At 38.6% G+C, this 17,812-nt stretch overlaps 2 protein-coding genes across 3 annotated transcripts; one reads left to right on the top strand and one right to left on the bottom strand.

Annotated features, from left to right (window-relative positions):
* Window positions 1-3,415: 3,415 nt before the first annotated feature.
* adat2 (adenosine deaminase tRNA specific 2) lies at window positions 3,416-6,651 on the bottom strand. Of its 2 annotated transcripts, none has more exons than XM_037751165.1 (6): window positions 6,574-6,651; window positions 5,515-5,619; window positions 4,990-5,140; window positions 4,280-4,386; window positions 3,975-4,047; window positions 3,416-3,522 (listed from the first exon to the last, which is right to left on the bottom strand). In XM_037751165.1, exons 1-6 carry the CDS (start codon window positions 6,574-6,576, stop codon window positions 3,494-3,496), a joined length of 468 nt encoding a protein of 155 aa, XP_037607093.1. In that variant the 5' UTR covers window positions 6,577-6,651; the 3' UTR covers window positions 3,416-3,493. The 2 variants fall into 2 exon arrangements, with proteins under 2 accessions (XP_037607093.1, XP_037607092.1); XM_037751164.1 differs by having other exon boundaries at window positions 6,377-6,622.
* Window positions 6,652-7,475: 824 nt separating this feature from the next.
* On the top strand, window positions 7,476-17,237 carry pex3 (peroxisomal biogenesis factor 3). Its single transcript, XM_037750924.1, has 12 exons — window positions 7,476-7,700; window positions 9,459-9,590; window positions 9,725-9,806; window positions 10,038-10,081; window positions 10,225-10,346; window positions 10,718-10,784; window positions 10,875-10,929; window positions 11,997-12,135; window positions 12,245-12,315; window positions 12,412-12,534; window positions 12,707-12,803; window positions 13,891-17,237. The coding sequence occupies exons 1-12, from the start codon at window positions 7,628-7,630 to the stop codon at window positions 13,972-13,974; spliced, it is 1,089 nt and encodes a 362-aa protein (XP_037606852.1). The 5' UTR covers window positions 7,476-7,627; the 3' UTR covers window positions 13,975-17,237.
* Window positions 17,238-17,812: the final 575 nt, after the last annotated feature.

Raw genomic sequence — 17,812 nt, 5'->3', positions numbered from 1 at the left:
GTGTGTTATAGTTGAGGTCAGTCCTACACACACACACACACACACACTCTCTGGTTCTCAGTGATATAAAACAGGAAGTGGTTTTACATGTGAACAGTTATGAACAATAAAATCCAACATGGCCGACGAGCAGATGGACTCGGAGCGTCCTGCTGAAGATTCAGACTCTCTAACGTTGATCATTCAGTTTGAACTGCAGCTTCAGCAGCTCGTCTGGTAGGCGGTTAAACTACAGACGACGTGACGGAGCTGTGGGTCATTAAGAGATGATGTTTAAGTCCAGAGGCCAGAAACCTGCATCTCTTCATCTCCTCTCCAGAAACCTGCATCTCTTCATCTCCTCTCCAGAAACCTGCATCTCTTCATCTCCTCTCCAGAAACCTGCATCTCTTCATCTCCTCTCCAGAAACCTGCATCTCTTCAGCTCCTCTTCAGAAACCTGCATCTCTTCATCTCCTCTCCAGAAACCTGCATCTCTTCAGCTCCTCTCTAGAAACCTGCATCTCTTCAGCTCCTCTCTAGAAACCTGCATCTCTTCAGCTCCTCTCCAGAAACCTGCATCTCTTCAGCTCCTCTCCAGAAACCTGCATCTCTTCAGCTCCTCTCTAGAAACCTGCATCTCTTCAGCTCCTCTCCAGAAACCTGCATCTCTTCATCTCCTCTCTAGAAACCTGCATCTCTTCAGCTCCTCTCCAGAAACCTGCATCTCTTCATCTCCTCTCTAGAAACCTGCATCTCTTCAGCTCCTCTCCAGAAACCTGCATCTCTTCATCTCCTCTCTAGAAACCTGCATCTCTTCAGCTCCTCTCCAGAAACCTGCATCTCTTCATCTCCTCTCTAGAAACCTGCATCTCTTCAGCTCCTCTCTAGAAACCTGCATCTCTTCAGCTCCTCTCCAGAAACCTGCATCTCTTCATCTCCTCTCTAGAAACCTGCATCTCTTCAGCTCCTCTCCAGAAACCTGCATCTCTTCAGCTCCTCTCCAGAAACCTGCATCTCTTCATCTCCTCTCTAGAAACCTGCTTCTCTTCAGCTCCTCTTCAGAAACCTGCTTCTCTTCATTTCCTCTCTAGAAACCTGCATCTCTTCATCTCCTCTCTAGAAACCTGCATCTCTTCAGCTCCTCTCTAGAAACCTGCATCTCTTCAGCTCCTCTCCAGAAACCTGCATCTCTTCATCTCCTCTCTAGAAACCTGCTTCTCTTCAGCTCCTCTTCAGAAACCTGCTTCTCTTCATTTCCTCTCTAGAAACCTGCATCTCTTCAGCTCCTCTCCAGAAACCTGCATCTCTTCATCTCCTCTCTAGAAACCTGCGTCTCTTCATCTCCTCTCCAGAAACCTGCATCTCTTCATCTCCTCTCCAGAAACCTGCGTCTCTTCATCTCCTCTCTAGAAACCTGCATCTCTTCAGCTCCTCTCCAGAAACCTGCATCTCTTCATCTCCTCTCCAGAAACCTGCGTCTCTTCATCTCCTCTCTAGAAACCTGCATCTCTTCATCTCCTCTCCAGAAACCTGCATCTCTTCAGCTCCTCTCTAGAAACCTGCATCTCTTCAGCTCCTCTCTAGAAACCTGCATCTCTTCAGCTCCTCTCTAGAAACCTGCTTCTCTTCAGCTCCTCTCTAGAAACCTGCTTCTCTTCAGCTCCTCTCTAGAAACCTGCTTCTCTTCAGCTCCTCTCCAGAAACCTGCATCTCTTCAGCTCCTCTCTAGAAACCTGCATCTCTTCATCTCCTCTCCAGAAACCTGCATCTCTTCAGCTCCTCTCTAGAAACCTGCATCTCTTCATCTCCTCTCCAGAAACCTGCTTCTCTTCAGCTCCTCTCCAGAAACCTGCATCTCTTCATCTCCTCTCCAGAAACCTGCATCTCTTCAGCTCCTCTCTAGAAACCTGCATCTCTTCAGCTCCTCTCTAGAAACCTGCTTCTCTTCAGCTCCTCTCTAGAAACCTGCTTCTCTTCAGCTCCTCTTTAGAAACCTGCTTCTCTTCAGCTCCTCTCCAGAAACCTGCATCTCTTCAGCTCCTCTCCAGAAACCTGCATCTCTTCAGCTCCTCTCTAGAAACCTGCATCTCTTCAGCTCCTCTCTAGAAACCTGCATCTCTTCAGCTCCTCTCCAGAAACCTGCATCTCTTCAGCTCCTCTCTAGAAACCTGCATCTCTTCAGCTCCTCTCTAGAAACCTGCATCTCTTCAGCTCCTCTCTAGAAACCTGCATCTCTTCAGCTCCTCTCTAGAAACCTGCATCTCTTCATCTCCTCTCTAGAAACCTGCATCTCTTCAGCTCCTCTCTAGAAACCTGCATCTCTTCAGCTCCTCTCTAGAAACCTGCATCTCTTCAGCTCCTCTCTAGAAACCTGCATCTCTTCATCTCCTCTCTAGAAACCTGCATCTCTTCAGCTCCTCTCTAGAAACCTGCATCTCTTCAGCTCCTCTCTAGAAACCTGCTTCTCTTCAGCTCCTCTCTAGTGGCTCTCTGTGGAGTTTAAACATGGAAATGAAGAACTGTTCTTGTTTACATTTTCATTTTTTTTTATCATTGTTGTAGGTCTATGGTACGACGGTACGAAGGAGTATTAGAGCCACATTGAGGAAAAAAAATACATCTGAGATTTAGAGAATAAAGTCAGAATATTATAAAGTAGTCATTTTACGTGTTATTTAATTTTTTCTCGTAAAGTTCTGACTTTTTAATCTCGTAATATTACGACTTTTTTTTCTCGTTTTGACTTTATTCTCGTAATTTTACGACTTTTTTTTTCTCGTTAAGTTATGACTTTATTCTCGTAATTTTACGACTTTTTTTTTCTCGTTAAGTTTTGACTTTTTATTCTCGTAATTTTACGACTTTTTTTTCTCGTTTTGACTTTATTCTTGTAATATTACGACTTTTTTTCTCGCAGTTATGACTTTATTCTCGTAATTTTACGACTTTTTTTTTCTCGTTAAGTTTTGACTTTTTATTCTCGTAATATTACGACTTTTTTTTCTCATTATGACTTTATTCTTGTAATTTTACGACTTTTTTTCTCGTAAAGTTATGACTTTATTCTCGTAATTTTACGACTTTTTTTTCTCGTTAAGTTGACTTTATTCTTGTAATATTACGACTTTTTTTCTCGTAATATTCTGACTTTATTGTGTAAATCTCAGATGTTGTTTCCCTCAATGTGGTCCTAATACTCCGTAGTACATTGTCTCTTTGGCCCTCACTGCATTAGACTGATATACTATATACTTAAACTATAAACTGAGTTACCTTCATCATGATGATCACATGTTTTGTTGCTCCAGACAGATTTTTTTTTGCCTAAATGTCTCTGTTAATAGTAAAGGTCGCTGACCTCTGGGTTACAGGTTCATCACTCAATGGTTTCATTTCCCCTCTTCTTCCTTCATGAGAAGTCATCACACACAAACAGGATTTATAATGACATTTATTTAATAAAACAAAGGTGATATACAGAATATAAAAACTGAATATTCAGCTGAAGAGTTCAGTCCTTCCTTGTTCTGGGTTTAGGAGCTGAAACAGACAGAAAGTAGAACACTGTTAGAGAGAGAAGAGAAAAGAGGAGAAGAGTTTAGAAAAGGAAAGGTAAAGGTAAAGGAGAGAATAGTAAATCAATGAAATGAATGAATAGAAAAGTGTGTAAAGAAGAGAAAGATGACGGAGTAGAAAAGATGAAAATAGATGTGATTAAAAGGAGAAGATGAGAAAAAAATCACAAATGAGAAATAAAAAGTATAAAATTAAAAAAGAGAAAACATAATTTGGAGAGAGAGATGAGAGAAGAGAAGAGAATATGAGAGAGCCGTTAAACGCCACAAAAGGACATTTCTTTTTCTAGTTGGAGGTAAATGGTGTTCATGTTAGCTTCTTAGCTACCTAATAACTTTAATTATATAATAATAATAATAAATAATTTGAGGAGAGATGAGAGAAGAAGAGATGATGATGATGATGTTTCTGATCACCGTTTGGATTCTCCTGTTTGTAGAAAGACTTCAGCATCTCTACGGCTTCTTCTGCTCGGTGACCTGAAACACACTGAACACACACACGACGTGTTAATACACACTTATATATACTGATTATATATACAGTTATATATATAGTATATATACACCATAAGGCATTAAGAGCATTAATCTGCAGCCTCCACTCTTCTGAGAAAACTTCCACAAACCCATCAGAGACACACTCCCCGAGGACGAGACACACAGATAAATAAACGTCAGTCAGGCGAACATGAAGAGACACCGGGGGGACAGACAGAGACCTTGAACGTGGTCCCAGTCTGAGGAAGGTCTGCAGAGGAAACGTCCAGAACTGAACCGCAGCCTCCGAACCGCTCGTTCCTGCAGCCGTACATGACCACGGGGATGTCTGACGCCGAGGTGAAGGAAACACAGCCGTCATCATCAGAACCAGCGTCTGTTTTACTGGAGGAAACCGTCCTATTCTTCTTCTTCTTCTTCTATTCTCACACCGACTAAAACCACGACAACCTCATTTCATCCTGCTGTTACTGAATCTATCTGGTCTTTTTCTCTGGTGTCATCGTTTGGAAACTTCTCTTTAAAGAACAGAAACTGTCTGAATCAGATTGTGAAATAGTCTAGTAGTCGGGTGATTCATTGATTATTTATTTATTTATTCATATTTATTCATTGTATTTTAGTGGATTTAGTGATCACTGGAACCTTGAGCATTTTTACCATGTTTGTCTACAGCAGCGGTCAGCAACCTGCGTCTCTTCAGCTCCTAAAATTTTGCCTAGAATGGTTCTTTAGATAGTAAAGGTTGCTGACCCCTGGTCTATTGTCTGTGTCTGTAAAATGTGAGTCATGAAGGACACCTTGTCTTTTTACTGCAAACCAAATTTACCTTCAGTATGTGCACAAATAAATAACCTGAACCTGATCTCACACTCTCACACACACACACACACACACACACACACATAGAGAGGTTGGGGGTGGAGGATACTGAGCAGGCGCAGGGCTGCAGCACACATGATGCACGGCTCCACGGTGACGTACAGCGCCGTTCGCTTGCACACGCCGCTCACATCCAGATTGCTGCGGCGACACCAGTCCAGGAGCTGATCCAGGGCCACCATCTCAGCGTGGCGAGTGGCCTAATATACACACACACACACACACACACACAAACACACACACACACACGGATAAACTTAATGCCAAACTCCCTTCTGAAAATGAAGGTTTTAAGAGGTGCAGGTTGTAACGGTGTATTTGGAGGATAAAATGTCTGCACTATTCAGAAATATTGATTAGTGATGACCTGTAATTAAATGTGCTATATAAACAATAGCTTTGCCCCAAATAGTCTAAATATGAAGTAAACAACAATAAAACAACAGAGATGTTTCTCTGTGCTGGTCTGCATGTTTGATAAACTGACAGATTTCTGCACGGAGCTCAGTCTCAGTCTCTGAAAAGAGAAACAGGAAACCAGCCGGAGCACCCTGTATGTTTTCATATTTCCTACGTTTTTGGTCTCGTTGACTTCGTTCCTCCCTTTCCCCACGACTTCATCACCGTAGACCATCAGACATCCGACCGGCACCTCTCCGTTCTCCAGAGCGTCTTTAGCCTGCAGAGACACGTTTACAGCAGGTCAACACGCAGCAGCTACACACGGACGGTCACATGGTGTTAAACAGAAACACACTACACACACTGATACTGATCCAGACCTTTATGGAGATGCAACTAAAAAAATATTTTCATGAGAATTTAATCTGTCAATTACCTTTTAAATTTATTTATTTATTGCTTTTATTTATTTGTTTGTTTTCATATTCTTAAAATAAAGTTTCTATCCTTTTTTTGTGTTTTTGCACTATAACACTTTAATATAATAATAATAATAATAATAATAATAATAATAATAATAATAATAATAACAATAATAATATCTATCATCTACTTTTGTATTCATTGCTTTTTAATTTTTTTTTGTTCTTAAAATTAATTTACAAATCTTTTTCAGTTTTTACATGCACTGTAACACTTTAATATAATAATAATAATAATTATTATTATTATTATTATCATAATAATAATTATTATTATTACTATCATATTAATAATATCTGTCAATTACTTTTTTCATTTATTGATTAATGGTTAAACATTTTTTAAAAGTATATAAAAAAAGTTTGGAAAACATGAACCAGCAAATATTTGTCATAGAAGTTAAAACATGCTGCAGAACTCCTGAGAAATTAGCTCCAATAATTGGCAAAATATTCCTGTTTTATGTTTATGAATAATATGTAAATGTATAAAGTTAATTGCAACAATTATATAAAACTGAATCTTTAAAACAACTGAGATTCATTCTCCACCATGTTAAAGGCGCTGCTCATCCACCTCTCCACCTCTTCATCACTCAGACAGAAACCCTCATCATCACCAGCCTCCTCTGTTCCCATGGCAACTATCACTACTGAACTCTACGTAGTAAAAGTCATACTATTCACATATGATGAGTTTATTGCGTATTTCTTCACTCTTTAGTTAAATGTGGTCGGTTGTAGTTCACCATGCCGTCCACCTGCACCGGAGGGGGAAGATAATATTGGACGGACCAGTTCCGTTCCAGACGTGACCAATCAAACAGCTCCGCTCATCCTCACGTTCATGATGACGTCATCGATGCATCAAGCTCACTAGAGTTGACTGGATGTAAAACCGGAAATGAAGGGATTTTACATATAAAATAAAAGCTTCATTTTATTATGTCTTTTGTTTCCATGAAGTTTTAAGGTTTGACAGACTCGGAGGTGGTTTTTGAGTCAGGTTCCTTCGACAGATATATCATAAATTGCACTATCATCATTCCCACTATAACATATTTCTATTCATTACACTGTTATTATACATATTGTATATATATTTCTGTATTTATATACATGTATGTACAGAAATGTATGTCACAAATTTGGTTATTTTAAGATATATTTATCGTAGTATTATTTTTATCTTAATTATTATTTTTGTGCAAAATGTTAATGTTTTTCACATGATCAAACTGCGTTTACTATCTTTTATTAACTTTTTTTTACTATATATTTTTGTATTGTATATACATTTGGTGCAGCGATATTATCCTGATATTAGATCATCACAGAAACACTGTTCCTAATACATATACTTTGTCCACCAGTGAGCACTAACACGTTTATTTTTAGTTCACAATTTTTAAATAACAAAATGTAAGTTATCAGATTTTTTTTGTAAAAAATGTAAAATAATAATGTAAGGACAGGCCTAAAAGAAATGACCTCATAACTGCATAACACAATAAAACTGTTTGTCTTCACATGTTCTTCACATTATGTGCTAGAGCTCGATTCGTGTTTTATTTTGAAATCGCTCACCGGAAGTAGTGCTATGTACTATTCCCTCCGCCGCGTCACCAGCGGACTCTGACTCTTCTGACAGTTAGCATGCTGTTAGCATGTTAGCACGCTGTTAGCATCGTGTTAGCCTGTTAGCATGGCGCTGCCGTTAGCACCAGCATGTCTCCGGTAGCTCTCCGCTCAGAGGTAGCAGCTGCTGTGTTCTGTAGAGAGTGAACCTTCAACAGTTCCGTCATGTTGTCATCTGTCTGGAGCTTTGTTAAACGACACAAAAGGAAGTTTATCTTCACCGGAGCTCTGACTGCAGGTAACTAGAGCTACCTAACTGTTAGCTCTCTGCTAGCTCTGACTGCAGGTAACTAGAGCTGCCTAACTGTTAGCTCTCTGCTAGCTCTGACTGCAGGTAACTAGAGCTACCTAACTGTTAGCTCTCTGCTAGCTCTGACTGCAGGTAACTAGAGCTACCTAACTGCTAGCTCTCTGCTAGCTCTGACTGCAGGTAACTAGAGCTACCTAACTGCTAGCTCTCTGCTAGCTCTGACTGCAGGTAACTAGAGCTACCTAACTGTTAGCTCTCTGCTAGCTCTGACTGCAGGTAACTAGAGCTGTTAGCTCTCTGTTAGCTCTCTGCTAGCTCTGACTGCAGGTAACTAGAGCTACCTAACTGTTAGCTCTCTGCTAGCTCTCTGCTAGCTCTGACCGCAGGTAACTAGAGCTACCTAACTGTTAGCTCTCTGCTAGCTCTCTGTTAGCTCTCTGCTAGCTCTCTGCTAGCTCTCTGTTAGCTCTCTGTTAGCTCTCTGTTAGCTCTCTGTTAGCTCTCTGTTAGCTCTCTGCTAGCTCTCTGTTAGCTCTGACTGCAGGTAGATAACTCTAACCCGAGCAGAGAGAACTCTGAGAGGCTAACAGCTAGCTGAGAGCTAACTGCTAACTCTGACTGTTTATGTTTCATTTTTACAGACTCAGAGCTAGAATACATGATTTAAACTATATATCAACAATAGAGCAGTATGTAGTTTCAGTTAGGCATACATATATATAACTATATATAGTTATATATATATATAAATATAACTATATATAACTATATATGTATATCTAGTTATATACGTATATAGTTATATATAGTTATATACATGTATAACTATATATATGTACATATATAGTTATACATGTATATATATACTTATATATAACTATATATATAGTTATATATAACTATATACATATATAACTATATATGTATATATAACTACATATACATATATAGTTATATATAATTATACATATATATAGTTATATATGTATATAGTTATATAGTTATATATATATAATTATATATATATATAACTATATATATAATTATACATATATATATATACATATATAGTTATATATAGTTATATACATGTATAACTATATATATATACATATATAACTATATATATGTATAATTATATATAACTATATATATATATAGTTATATATGTATGTATATATACATATATACATACATATATATATGTATATATATAACTATATATATATATACATATATAACTATATGTATATATAGTTATATATAGTTGTATATATATATACATATATAGTTATATACATGTATAACTATATACATGTATATAACTATATATATGTATATATATAACTATATATATATGTATAATTATATATAACTATATACATATATAGTTATATACATGTATAACTATACATATATAGTTATATATATAACTATATATGTATATATAGGTATATATATATACATATATAACTATATATATATATAGTTATATATAGCTATATATAACTATATATATATATATATAGTTTTATATGTATGTATGTATATATATATATATACATATATAGTTATATATGTATATATATATATACATATAAAACTATATATATATATATATGTGCTATGTACAATGTGTGACAATAAAGGTTGATTTATATTTTACATTATTTATATTATTATATTTATTTATATTCTGTGCTTGATATTAGTTATTGATACTTCTTCTTCGTTGGTGATCCCCAGGAGTGTACATCCTGGGTAAATATGCCCAGAAGAAGATCAGGGACATCCAGGAGAGGGAGGCGACCGAGTACATCGCTCAGGCCAGACGACAGTTCCACTTTGAGAGCAACCAGAGGACGTGCAACATGACCGGTAAAGACTTTACTCTGCTGAATGATAAGACTTTGGTCTTCTTTTTTTCATATTATCAGGATCGGCACTAAACAATGTAAAGTTGATGTTAGACGTTCTTTGTTCTGACTCTTTGCTCTGTGTGTGTGTGTCAGTGCTGTCCATGCTGCCTCCACTGAGAGAAGCCATCGCCTGTCAACTCAACTCAGAAAGCCTCACCGCACTCCTCAAGGCCAAGTGAGTAGCATTTTACTGTTAGCTTCAATAGATAAAAACAATTCCTCATTCACTTGTACTACACATTCTTGTGCCACTTTGTCACCATCTTTAGATGTTTCTGTTGTACTAAACATGTTGAAGTGTTACTTTACTGTCTGTAGTGAAACAGGAAGTGTGCTGTAAAACGCAGCGTTGTTCTCAGTCTTGATGTGAAACATAAACAGTTTCTTCTTCCCCATCGTCTCACAGACCGGCCAACAAGCTGGAAATCTGGGAGGATTTAAAGATCATCAGTGAGTTCACGCTATTAGCTGTCACAAATCAGTTGTAAATAATCCCAGGAAAATATTTTACTGCACAGAAACAGATTTTTTAGCTTTTCACAGTCAGATTTGAGATCTAGTATTTGATCCCAAACGTGTGTGGTCTTGTTCAGGTTTCACCCGCACCATCGTGGCGGTGTACAGCACCTGCATGCTGGTGGTTCTACTGAGAGTCCAGCTGAACATCATCGGAGGATACCTGTACCTGGACAACTCTGTGGGCAAGAACACCATGGTGAGGAACACAACATTCAGGAGCTTCTTTCGCTTCTACAACCTGTAGGATCACAGCATTAACTTTAACACCGTCAGTTTCTGCTGTGCACATTATTACAGTTAACTTTAAATACAAACCAATTTTTGTTTATGTAAATATTTGACATGAGACTTCCACTTCCTGGATCCAATCGTTGCAGCTGTAGCAACAAACTATTCCGGTTTCTCAAACTACTTGTCCAGGATGAGGTCACCGTAAAATCTGTGTTCTTTTTTTAAGAAGGTATATTGTTTATTTCATGATGTCCTTAAGGTTTTAGTGTTTCAAAGGAAGCTTCACAAAGTTTCAGTTGTAGGAGAACTCAAGACTTTCATTTGTTTCCCTCCCAGACTCCTCTGGCTCCCCCGGACGTCCAGCAGCAGTACCTGTCCAGTATCCAACATCTCCTGGGAGACGGTAGGATGGAAACACACACACCAAGATCTCCTCCTCGTTTATGTCAGTCTGTCAGTCTTCACCTCTGTCTGTCTGTCTTTCTCGCTCCAGGTTTGACAGAGTTGATGATGGTAGTGAAGAAAGCCGTACAGAACTCTCTGGGAGGGTGAGTGTCTGTAAATAAAGATGATTTGCATTATCATATTTTTGGTTAATTGTTTAGACAATAAAATATCAGATTATAGGTCGTGTCTAGAAAGTAACCTCCAAGTTGTGACCTGACGGGTCGTCAGGCAACGAGTCTCGCAAGAGTTTTGCACATTTTCGCAACTTACAGGCGACCTTTTGTCGTGGCAACTTAAAATCGGTTTCTAGTGGCCATGTCGGAAAAATCTAACTTACATCAAAGTGCCCCTGAAGACAAAATAGTCCCTGCAGAATGTCTGTTTCTGATGATTTATTTATCCAAAAGCAAGCAAACGAAGCGGCTTCTCTTGTTCTGCTCTTGGTGCATGCTGGTCCAATACCGGCCTACTATACCTATCTAGATAACAAATAACTAGCAAAACAAAACACTAGCAAAATCAAATCTAAACAAAATAAAAATCTAGAATAATCAATACTTATTATTAATAAAACAACATCTAATAACTAACAACAAATAAATACACAGTTTCCGTCTAAAGTGATGAGAGAGAAGCAACAAACAATATCAGTCTGTCAATTCTTCTAAAGATCTCAGATTACCTTTAATACCATCATTTCCATAACACCTTCTAAACACGGCTGTTATTGTAATAAACTAAATAATGATAATTAAAATATTGTTAGTAAACTGAAACTAAATAAATTTGTATCCTTGAAGAAAAAGTAAACTGAAACGATATTACCTGGTTTAAAAAAGAATAATAAAAAAAAGAATAAATACGTAAATCCATTTCAGTTTGAGTTTTTAAGACATTATATCATAAACTAAACTAAACCTTGAGAAACTGAAACTAAGAAACACATTTAAAACTAACTAAAACTAAAATAAAATAAAAAAACAGTTGAAAATGTAAAACTATTCTAACGTTGGTTCCCGCAGCGCCACAAGACATTTTCAAAACAAAACAACCAAAACTTTCAGTTCGGTCACGTCTCTGATCTCTGAGGCTTCAATCAGAAGAATCAGAAGACGTTGTGATGTTTCTTGCTGAATAAGTGACTAATGAATGAATGTCTGATTTGCAGCGTGTCCCTGAAGCAGAGTCTGTCTCTGCTGGAGCTGGAGCAGCAGCTGAGCTGGATCAGGGCGGAGGTGGAGGCCGGCTCTGAGCGGACGATGTCCTGGTACATGCTGGCTGATGACGAGAACGCGCTCGCTGACCAGGTCGCTCACTTCACACGCCGAGAGAGAGGATGGATGAAACACAGCTGTACTCACTGATATCAAACATCTGGCTGTTTAACTAACAGCATCTCCTCTTCGTCCTCTGCAGGCATGTGGGCTGACTGAAAACGATGTTGTGACCATCAGACTGTTGAACGAGACCAGAGACATGCTGGACAGGTAAACGCTGCACCTGTGTGTGTGTGTGTGTGCGTGCGTGTGTTTATACACCTGTAGATGTGTGTGATTCTGATGTGTGTGTGTTTGCTCCTCCAGTCCAGACTTCACCACCGTCCTGAACGCCAGTTTCAACCGCGGTTTCTCTCGTCTTCTTGACAACCTGGCCGAGTTCTTCCGCCCGCCTCCCTGTGACTCCGCCCCCAGCTCTGCACCCGATAGGTCGGCTGCTCCACTGACTAACATGATTAGCTTTTATCACTGTTTACACACTATAGCAACTAACATGAGTACATTATTGTTTCCTGCTCATTTGAGTTTATTCTTTTGTGATTTTCTATGAGAAAATTGTCGTTAATCTCCGACTGTCGTATTTGTGTTTGTTTGTGTCCAGTCTGTCTGCAGTCAGTCTGCCGCTGGCGAAGATCATCCCCATCGTCAACGGTCAGATCAACACCATCTGCAGCGAGACTCCCAGCCACTTCGTCCAGGTGAAACCAGCTGCAGGCTCTCACCAACACAAACTTCACAGCATCATATAGATTACATTGCTTCAGAATGGGACGCTGGCTTTCACGTACTAGTTCCATTTGTTTTGCATTAAAAGACGGTAAAATACTCAACCAATCAAATATGAAAGCCAAGTACACTTAACAATCCGCTGGTCAGCTATCAAGTTTAGGCAAACAGATGTCAACAGCTCAGGCTGCACAGATTGGCTCAGTTATCTTGAAACAAAGTCCAAACTCTGCCTTTTGTTTGACTTTATCTTGACTGTTTGCTGAGTGATAATCAAACACATGTTCCCAACAGTAATCCAGTATCAGTCTTTAAAGGTCCCATATTGTAAAAAGTGACATTTTCATATCTTTTATATTATAAAGCAGGTTTAAGTGATATATAAATCCAGTTAAACTATCAAAACGCTCAATATACGGAGAAACACACACAGCCCGTATTCAGAAATTGTGCGTTTGAAACAAGCCGTTTGGATTTCTGTCCATTTATGATGTCACAAATATAAAATATTTAGATCATTTCAAAGTTTTAAACGTAAACATTCTAAATGTGTCCCAGTTTATTTCCTGTTGCAGTGTATGTGAATAACATCAGCTGACAGGAAGTAAACATGGACCCAAGCTGTTGCCTAGCAACGCAATTCTGTTGCAATTTCATTGAAATTCACTAAAACGGAGCGTTTCAGACAGAGGGTGAATATAGGTATATTCAGGCAGACAGGATGAGGAAAATAAATGTTTTTTTTAAACATTAAAGCATGTAAACATGTTCTAGTAGAAACACAGAATACAAGTATGAACCTGAAAATGAGCTGATATGGGACCTTTAATGTTTGTAAAAGAGAGGACAAAATATCAGTTTCATGTTAGAGACCGTTTTAATTGTTTGACTTTACTCGTCGGCTTGCTTTCCTCACTTCCGTTAGTTAGTCCGTCAGTTAATTTTGTCATTTCTAAATATGAATTACATTTTAAAGCACAGAACCAGCAAATACAGAATACATATCAACGTCTTTACTTCTCTGTATATTATGTCTCTAACTTCCTGTCTGTCTCTCAGGAACTGCTGATGAACGACCAGGTGAAGGAGTTTGCGGCCAACGTCTACGAGACCTTCAGTGCACCTCAGGAGCTGCAGAAATAATCAACCGAGCATGAAGAGGAAGAGGAGGAGGAAGAGGAGGAATCGAGAGGGATGAAAACAGAAATGATTGAAGCCCTGGACTGTTCATCCTTCCTCTCTGTGAGACACTCTTCTCCTCCACATCCTGCAGACTTGAGTCTCTGTGACGATGAACATTCATGACAGAAATATCCACGGCGACGCAGCAGTGGAAGCATCGGTGTGCTTCCTGTGAACGGCGCCGTTATGGATATTCAACTGGTGCAGGAAGACTTGCACCGGGGTTGTAGTCACAGCAGAGCCTGTGGTTAACCCTCGGACCACTGCATCTTGGGAAATGGAGTCTTATTTAACCTGTTAGTGTGGTTTTAATTACCCCGAGAGGAGGGGAACACACACTGAGACTACGTGGTGAAGGATCGGTCACTACTGTTCTCCACTTTATCAAACAAGAAGAAACATCGTCAGTTTATTACATTAATATTACAGATTTTAGGATGATGTTCTATCAGCAGAGGTGAGTGTTTTATGTCTGTTCTCGTTTCCAGCTGTTCGGTCGGCATCTTGGCTCTTTGTTTTGATATCAGAAGAGTTTTCCTTTATTCCTTTTCTTGTTTCTTTTTCACAACCTAACCTGGTGTTAGAGGGATGTGATGGACCGACGAGGGCTGATCCGTATATGATGGTGATCTTCTAATATTTAGGGTTTTAAATTTGACCGTTTTTTCTTGTCCTGGTGGAGAAAATCTGCAGCAGCTTGGAGGTAATTTGGAAATATTACAGCCTTTAAAAAAAAAAGATTATCAAAGAGTGAGAAGATGATCAAAATGTCGTAGTGGAATTGATTTATTCCTAATTAACGGGGCGGGATGTAAGAATGAGAAATAGCTTGTTAACAGTGACACCTGTGACGTTAAGTCAACGACAGTAACGACAGTCAGCGTCCTGTTGCTTGCCCTGATGTATTTGTGCTTCCGTGGAGTCTGCGTTGTGGTGGCAGCTGGTCGTTTGTTGGCGTCAGCGGACTCCTTTTCTTACCAAATGTTAGCTGTGGTTGCACGCTGTTAGCCCTGTAGCTGGAGCTGAAAATAAAGGCACTCGCGAGCGTGCACGACATCACATCCGTTGGATTTTGCCGGAAAAAACGTGCCACATTCTTCACATTAAAATCATTCTACAGGCTGAGAGAGGAAACCCAGAACGTTGTGGAAGGTCTCATTGTTTCGGTTACTTTACAACCTGTTCACACAGTAAATACAGTCCCTTTAAATATGATGTCAAAACAGCATCTTATCAGATGTGGATGACTTTCAGTGGTCAATAAAACACCTTTATTAACAGACTCACATCAGTCCGACTGCAGTTATGTGTACTTGCTGTTTCAAGTTTCAAGTTTCAAGTTTATTTGTCATATGCATTTAAAAGTACAGTGTTTCTGTTTAAATGCAATGAAATGCATTTCACCCTGGCTCTCTCTCAGCCCTTAAAATCTATAAATAGTACAGTTGATAAATACTACAATAAATAAGACAATACCTAAGAATAAAATTATAAAACAACCTAAAGACAAACACGCAGCAGTTCATCTCTTTTGGTGCAAAGAATACGACCTGCAGGCTTTTAAATGTTCTGATTTCAGTCAGACTGTCCTCAACCAAAGGAGGACTAACTGATTAGTTGATTTAATTGACAGAGTTTAAATCTGGTGTTGACCAGAGATGTGCTCAGAAGTTTTTTATGGAAATATTCAGCATGAAAAAAGCATTAAAAATCGACTGATGAAATCTCAGCCAGGCCGATTAGTCGACTAAGAGTGAAGCAGCCTTTTGATTCAGTCTATAAATCGGTGTTTTGGAGCGTGTCCTGCAGCGTCTGATTCCTATTTTTCCGATGTAGTTCCCTTTTTTATCCAGAAGGTGTCGCTGTTCTTCAGCTGATGTGAGAATCTGTCTGCATCGTCCTCCTCTGTCTTTACATGAAGGGCTTCATTACAAAAATGTTCTCTCCTGTTTTTGAGTTCAGTTAAATGTTCTATCCTGGACAGGGTGGGTATTACATCCTTGTTTGCATCCTAAAATAGCCAAAGTTTCACTTTAATAGCCACAATCTGTTTGGTATTTGTCTCATTAATGAGCCGATATAGACATATTCCTCCTGTTTCTTTCTGTTTCACACTGACTGTATGGGACTACTGGCAACGCTGAACTGATTTCAGAGCGTTCTGAGTGTAAATTATAAGACTGTTATCCAAAGCCAAGAAAGGAAACCCAGTGGTTCTCAGTGCTGCATGTTTCCCAACTCTTCCCAGGTGAGATTAGCTCCTCAGATCAGGTGAGTTCAGCTCAACGAGAACTCGTTAACGCACCTGAACTCATCATGTTCTACTAGCAGAGGAGGGAAATACGCAGCACTTCATACACTACTATATGAATTTACAGGTTCTTTACATCATCTAGATCGCTGGAATATGATTATTTTCATTGTCAACTAATCTGTTGATTATTTTCTCCATTAATCGATTAGTTGTTTGGTCTGTAAGATTGTGAAAAATATCGATCAGTGTTTCTTAAAGCTCAAGACGACGTCCTCAAACGTCTTGTTTTGTCCACAACTCAAAGATATTCAGTTTCCTGTCACAGAGGAGGAAAGAAACCAGAAGATATTCACATTTAAGAAGCTGCAATCGAAGACTTTTTTTTTCTTAAGAAATAACTAAAATAGTTGGTGAATAATTTAATAGTTTACGACTAATGAATCTCCCCTTCAGAGCATTACCTTATCACTCCTATTGTCTTTGATTAGTGCCACACAGGCGGCTACACATGGAGGTAATGGGAAGATGATTATTTTTACATAACAAAATGATAAGAATTATTATTCTATATGTTTTATACAGCCCATATTAGATCTGGTTTGGTTCAGTTCTGATGCTAAAATCTGCTGATTGGTCCTATAAGAGCAGTAAAGTAAAGTAAGTATGCATGCGGAGGCTGGTTGGTGGGATTCACCAGAAACAGTCTCAGCGTGCCACCAGGTGTTGCACGATTACCTGTCAGATTCCTGTTAGTTAGTTTCCCTCTTGAGGAGAAGAGATCAGTTCAGCTGATTCATTCCAACTGATTCCTTCATGATAATAATAAACAGGTGAGAATGTAAATCTGCGTCTGTAATCAACGATTCGTTATTACGCCTTTTGGAGCATAAAGAACATCCTGAATGACAGATGAAATGTACGCTTGTAGCAGTTTATTGAAGAGATAATAAAAGTAAAATGTGATTTAATATACAGTTTGTGTTTCCTTTCCTTTCTGCTTTATGGGGTTTTAATTATGTTTAATATGTGAAAGAGTTTAGTTCAGAGGTCAGCGACCTGCAGCTCTTCAGCTTTAACGTGTTATTTTTTCTTTTTTTCTCATAAAGTTGTGACTTTATTCTCGTAATATTCTGACTTTATTGTGTAAATCTCAGATGTGTTTTCCCTCAATGTGGTCCTAATACTCCGTAGTACATTGTCTCTTTGTCCCTCACTGCATTAGACTTATATTCTATATACTTAGACTATAAACTGTGTTACCTTCATCACAATGATCACATGTTTTGTTTTTGATATTAAGGGTTAGTTGGACACTGTAAGCCAGCAGGACATTCTTGTGTCATCAGGGGGCGCCGTCCTGAAGCAGGAAACAGCTCCATCATTAGATATAAGATCAGCACATCGTGACATACTGGTGTTGGAAAATAACCTCCGCATTGTCAAAGTGCTGACTCATCATAACATCAGCAGTTATGTCATCTTTTAATTGCCGATTCATGAATTTAAAAAAAGAAAATCTGGAATGGAAATCTGGTATTTCATAAT

Source organism: Sebastes umbrosus, chromosome 18 (genome assembly GCF_015220745.1).
Source record: "Sebastes umbrosus isolate fSebUmb1 chromosome 18, fSebUmb1.pri, whole genome shotgun sequence".
In the NCBI taxonomy this organism is placed as follows: domain Eukaryota; kingdom Metazoa; phylum Chordata; class Actinopteri; order Perciformes; family Sebastidae; genus Sebastes; species Sebastes umbrosus.
This window is presented reverse-complemented; position numbering and strand designations above follow the sequence as displayed.

Coding starts and splice junctions, on each gene's coding strand:
- pex3 (XM_037750924.1), top strand. CDS start 7,628: ATGTTGTCATCTGTCTGGAGCTTTGTTAAACGACACAAAAGGAAGTTT. Junction 9,591..9,724: donor GAGGACGTGCAACATGACCG/GTAAAGACTTTA, acceptor TGTGTGTGTCAG/TGCTGTCCATGCTGCCTCCA. Junction 10,347..10,717: donor CTGTGGGCAAGAACACCATG/GTGAGGAACACA, acceptor TTTCCCTCCCAG/ACTCCTCTGGCTCCCCCGGA.
- adat2 (XM_037751164.1), bottom strand. CDS start 6,463: ATGGGAACAGAGGAGGCTGGTGATGATGAGGGTTTCTGTCTGAGTGAT. Junction 4,387..4,989: donor TGCAGCCCTGCGCCTGCTCA/GTATCCTCCACC, acceptor CCTCGGCGTCAG/ACATCCCCGTGGTCATGTAC. Junction 3,523..3,974: donor CAAACAGGAGAATCCAAACG/GTGATCAGAAAC, acceptor TGTCTGTTTCAG/CTCCTAAACCCAGAACAAGG.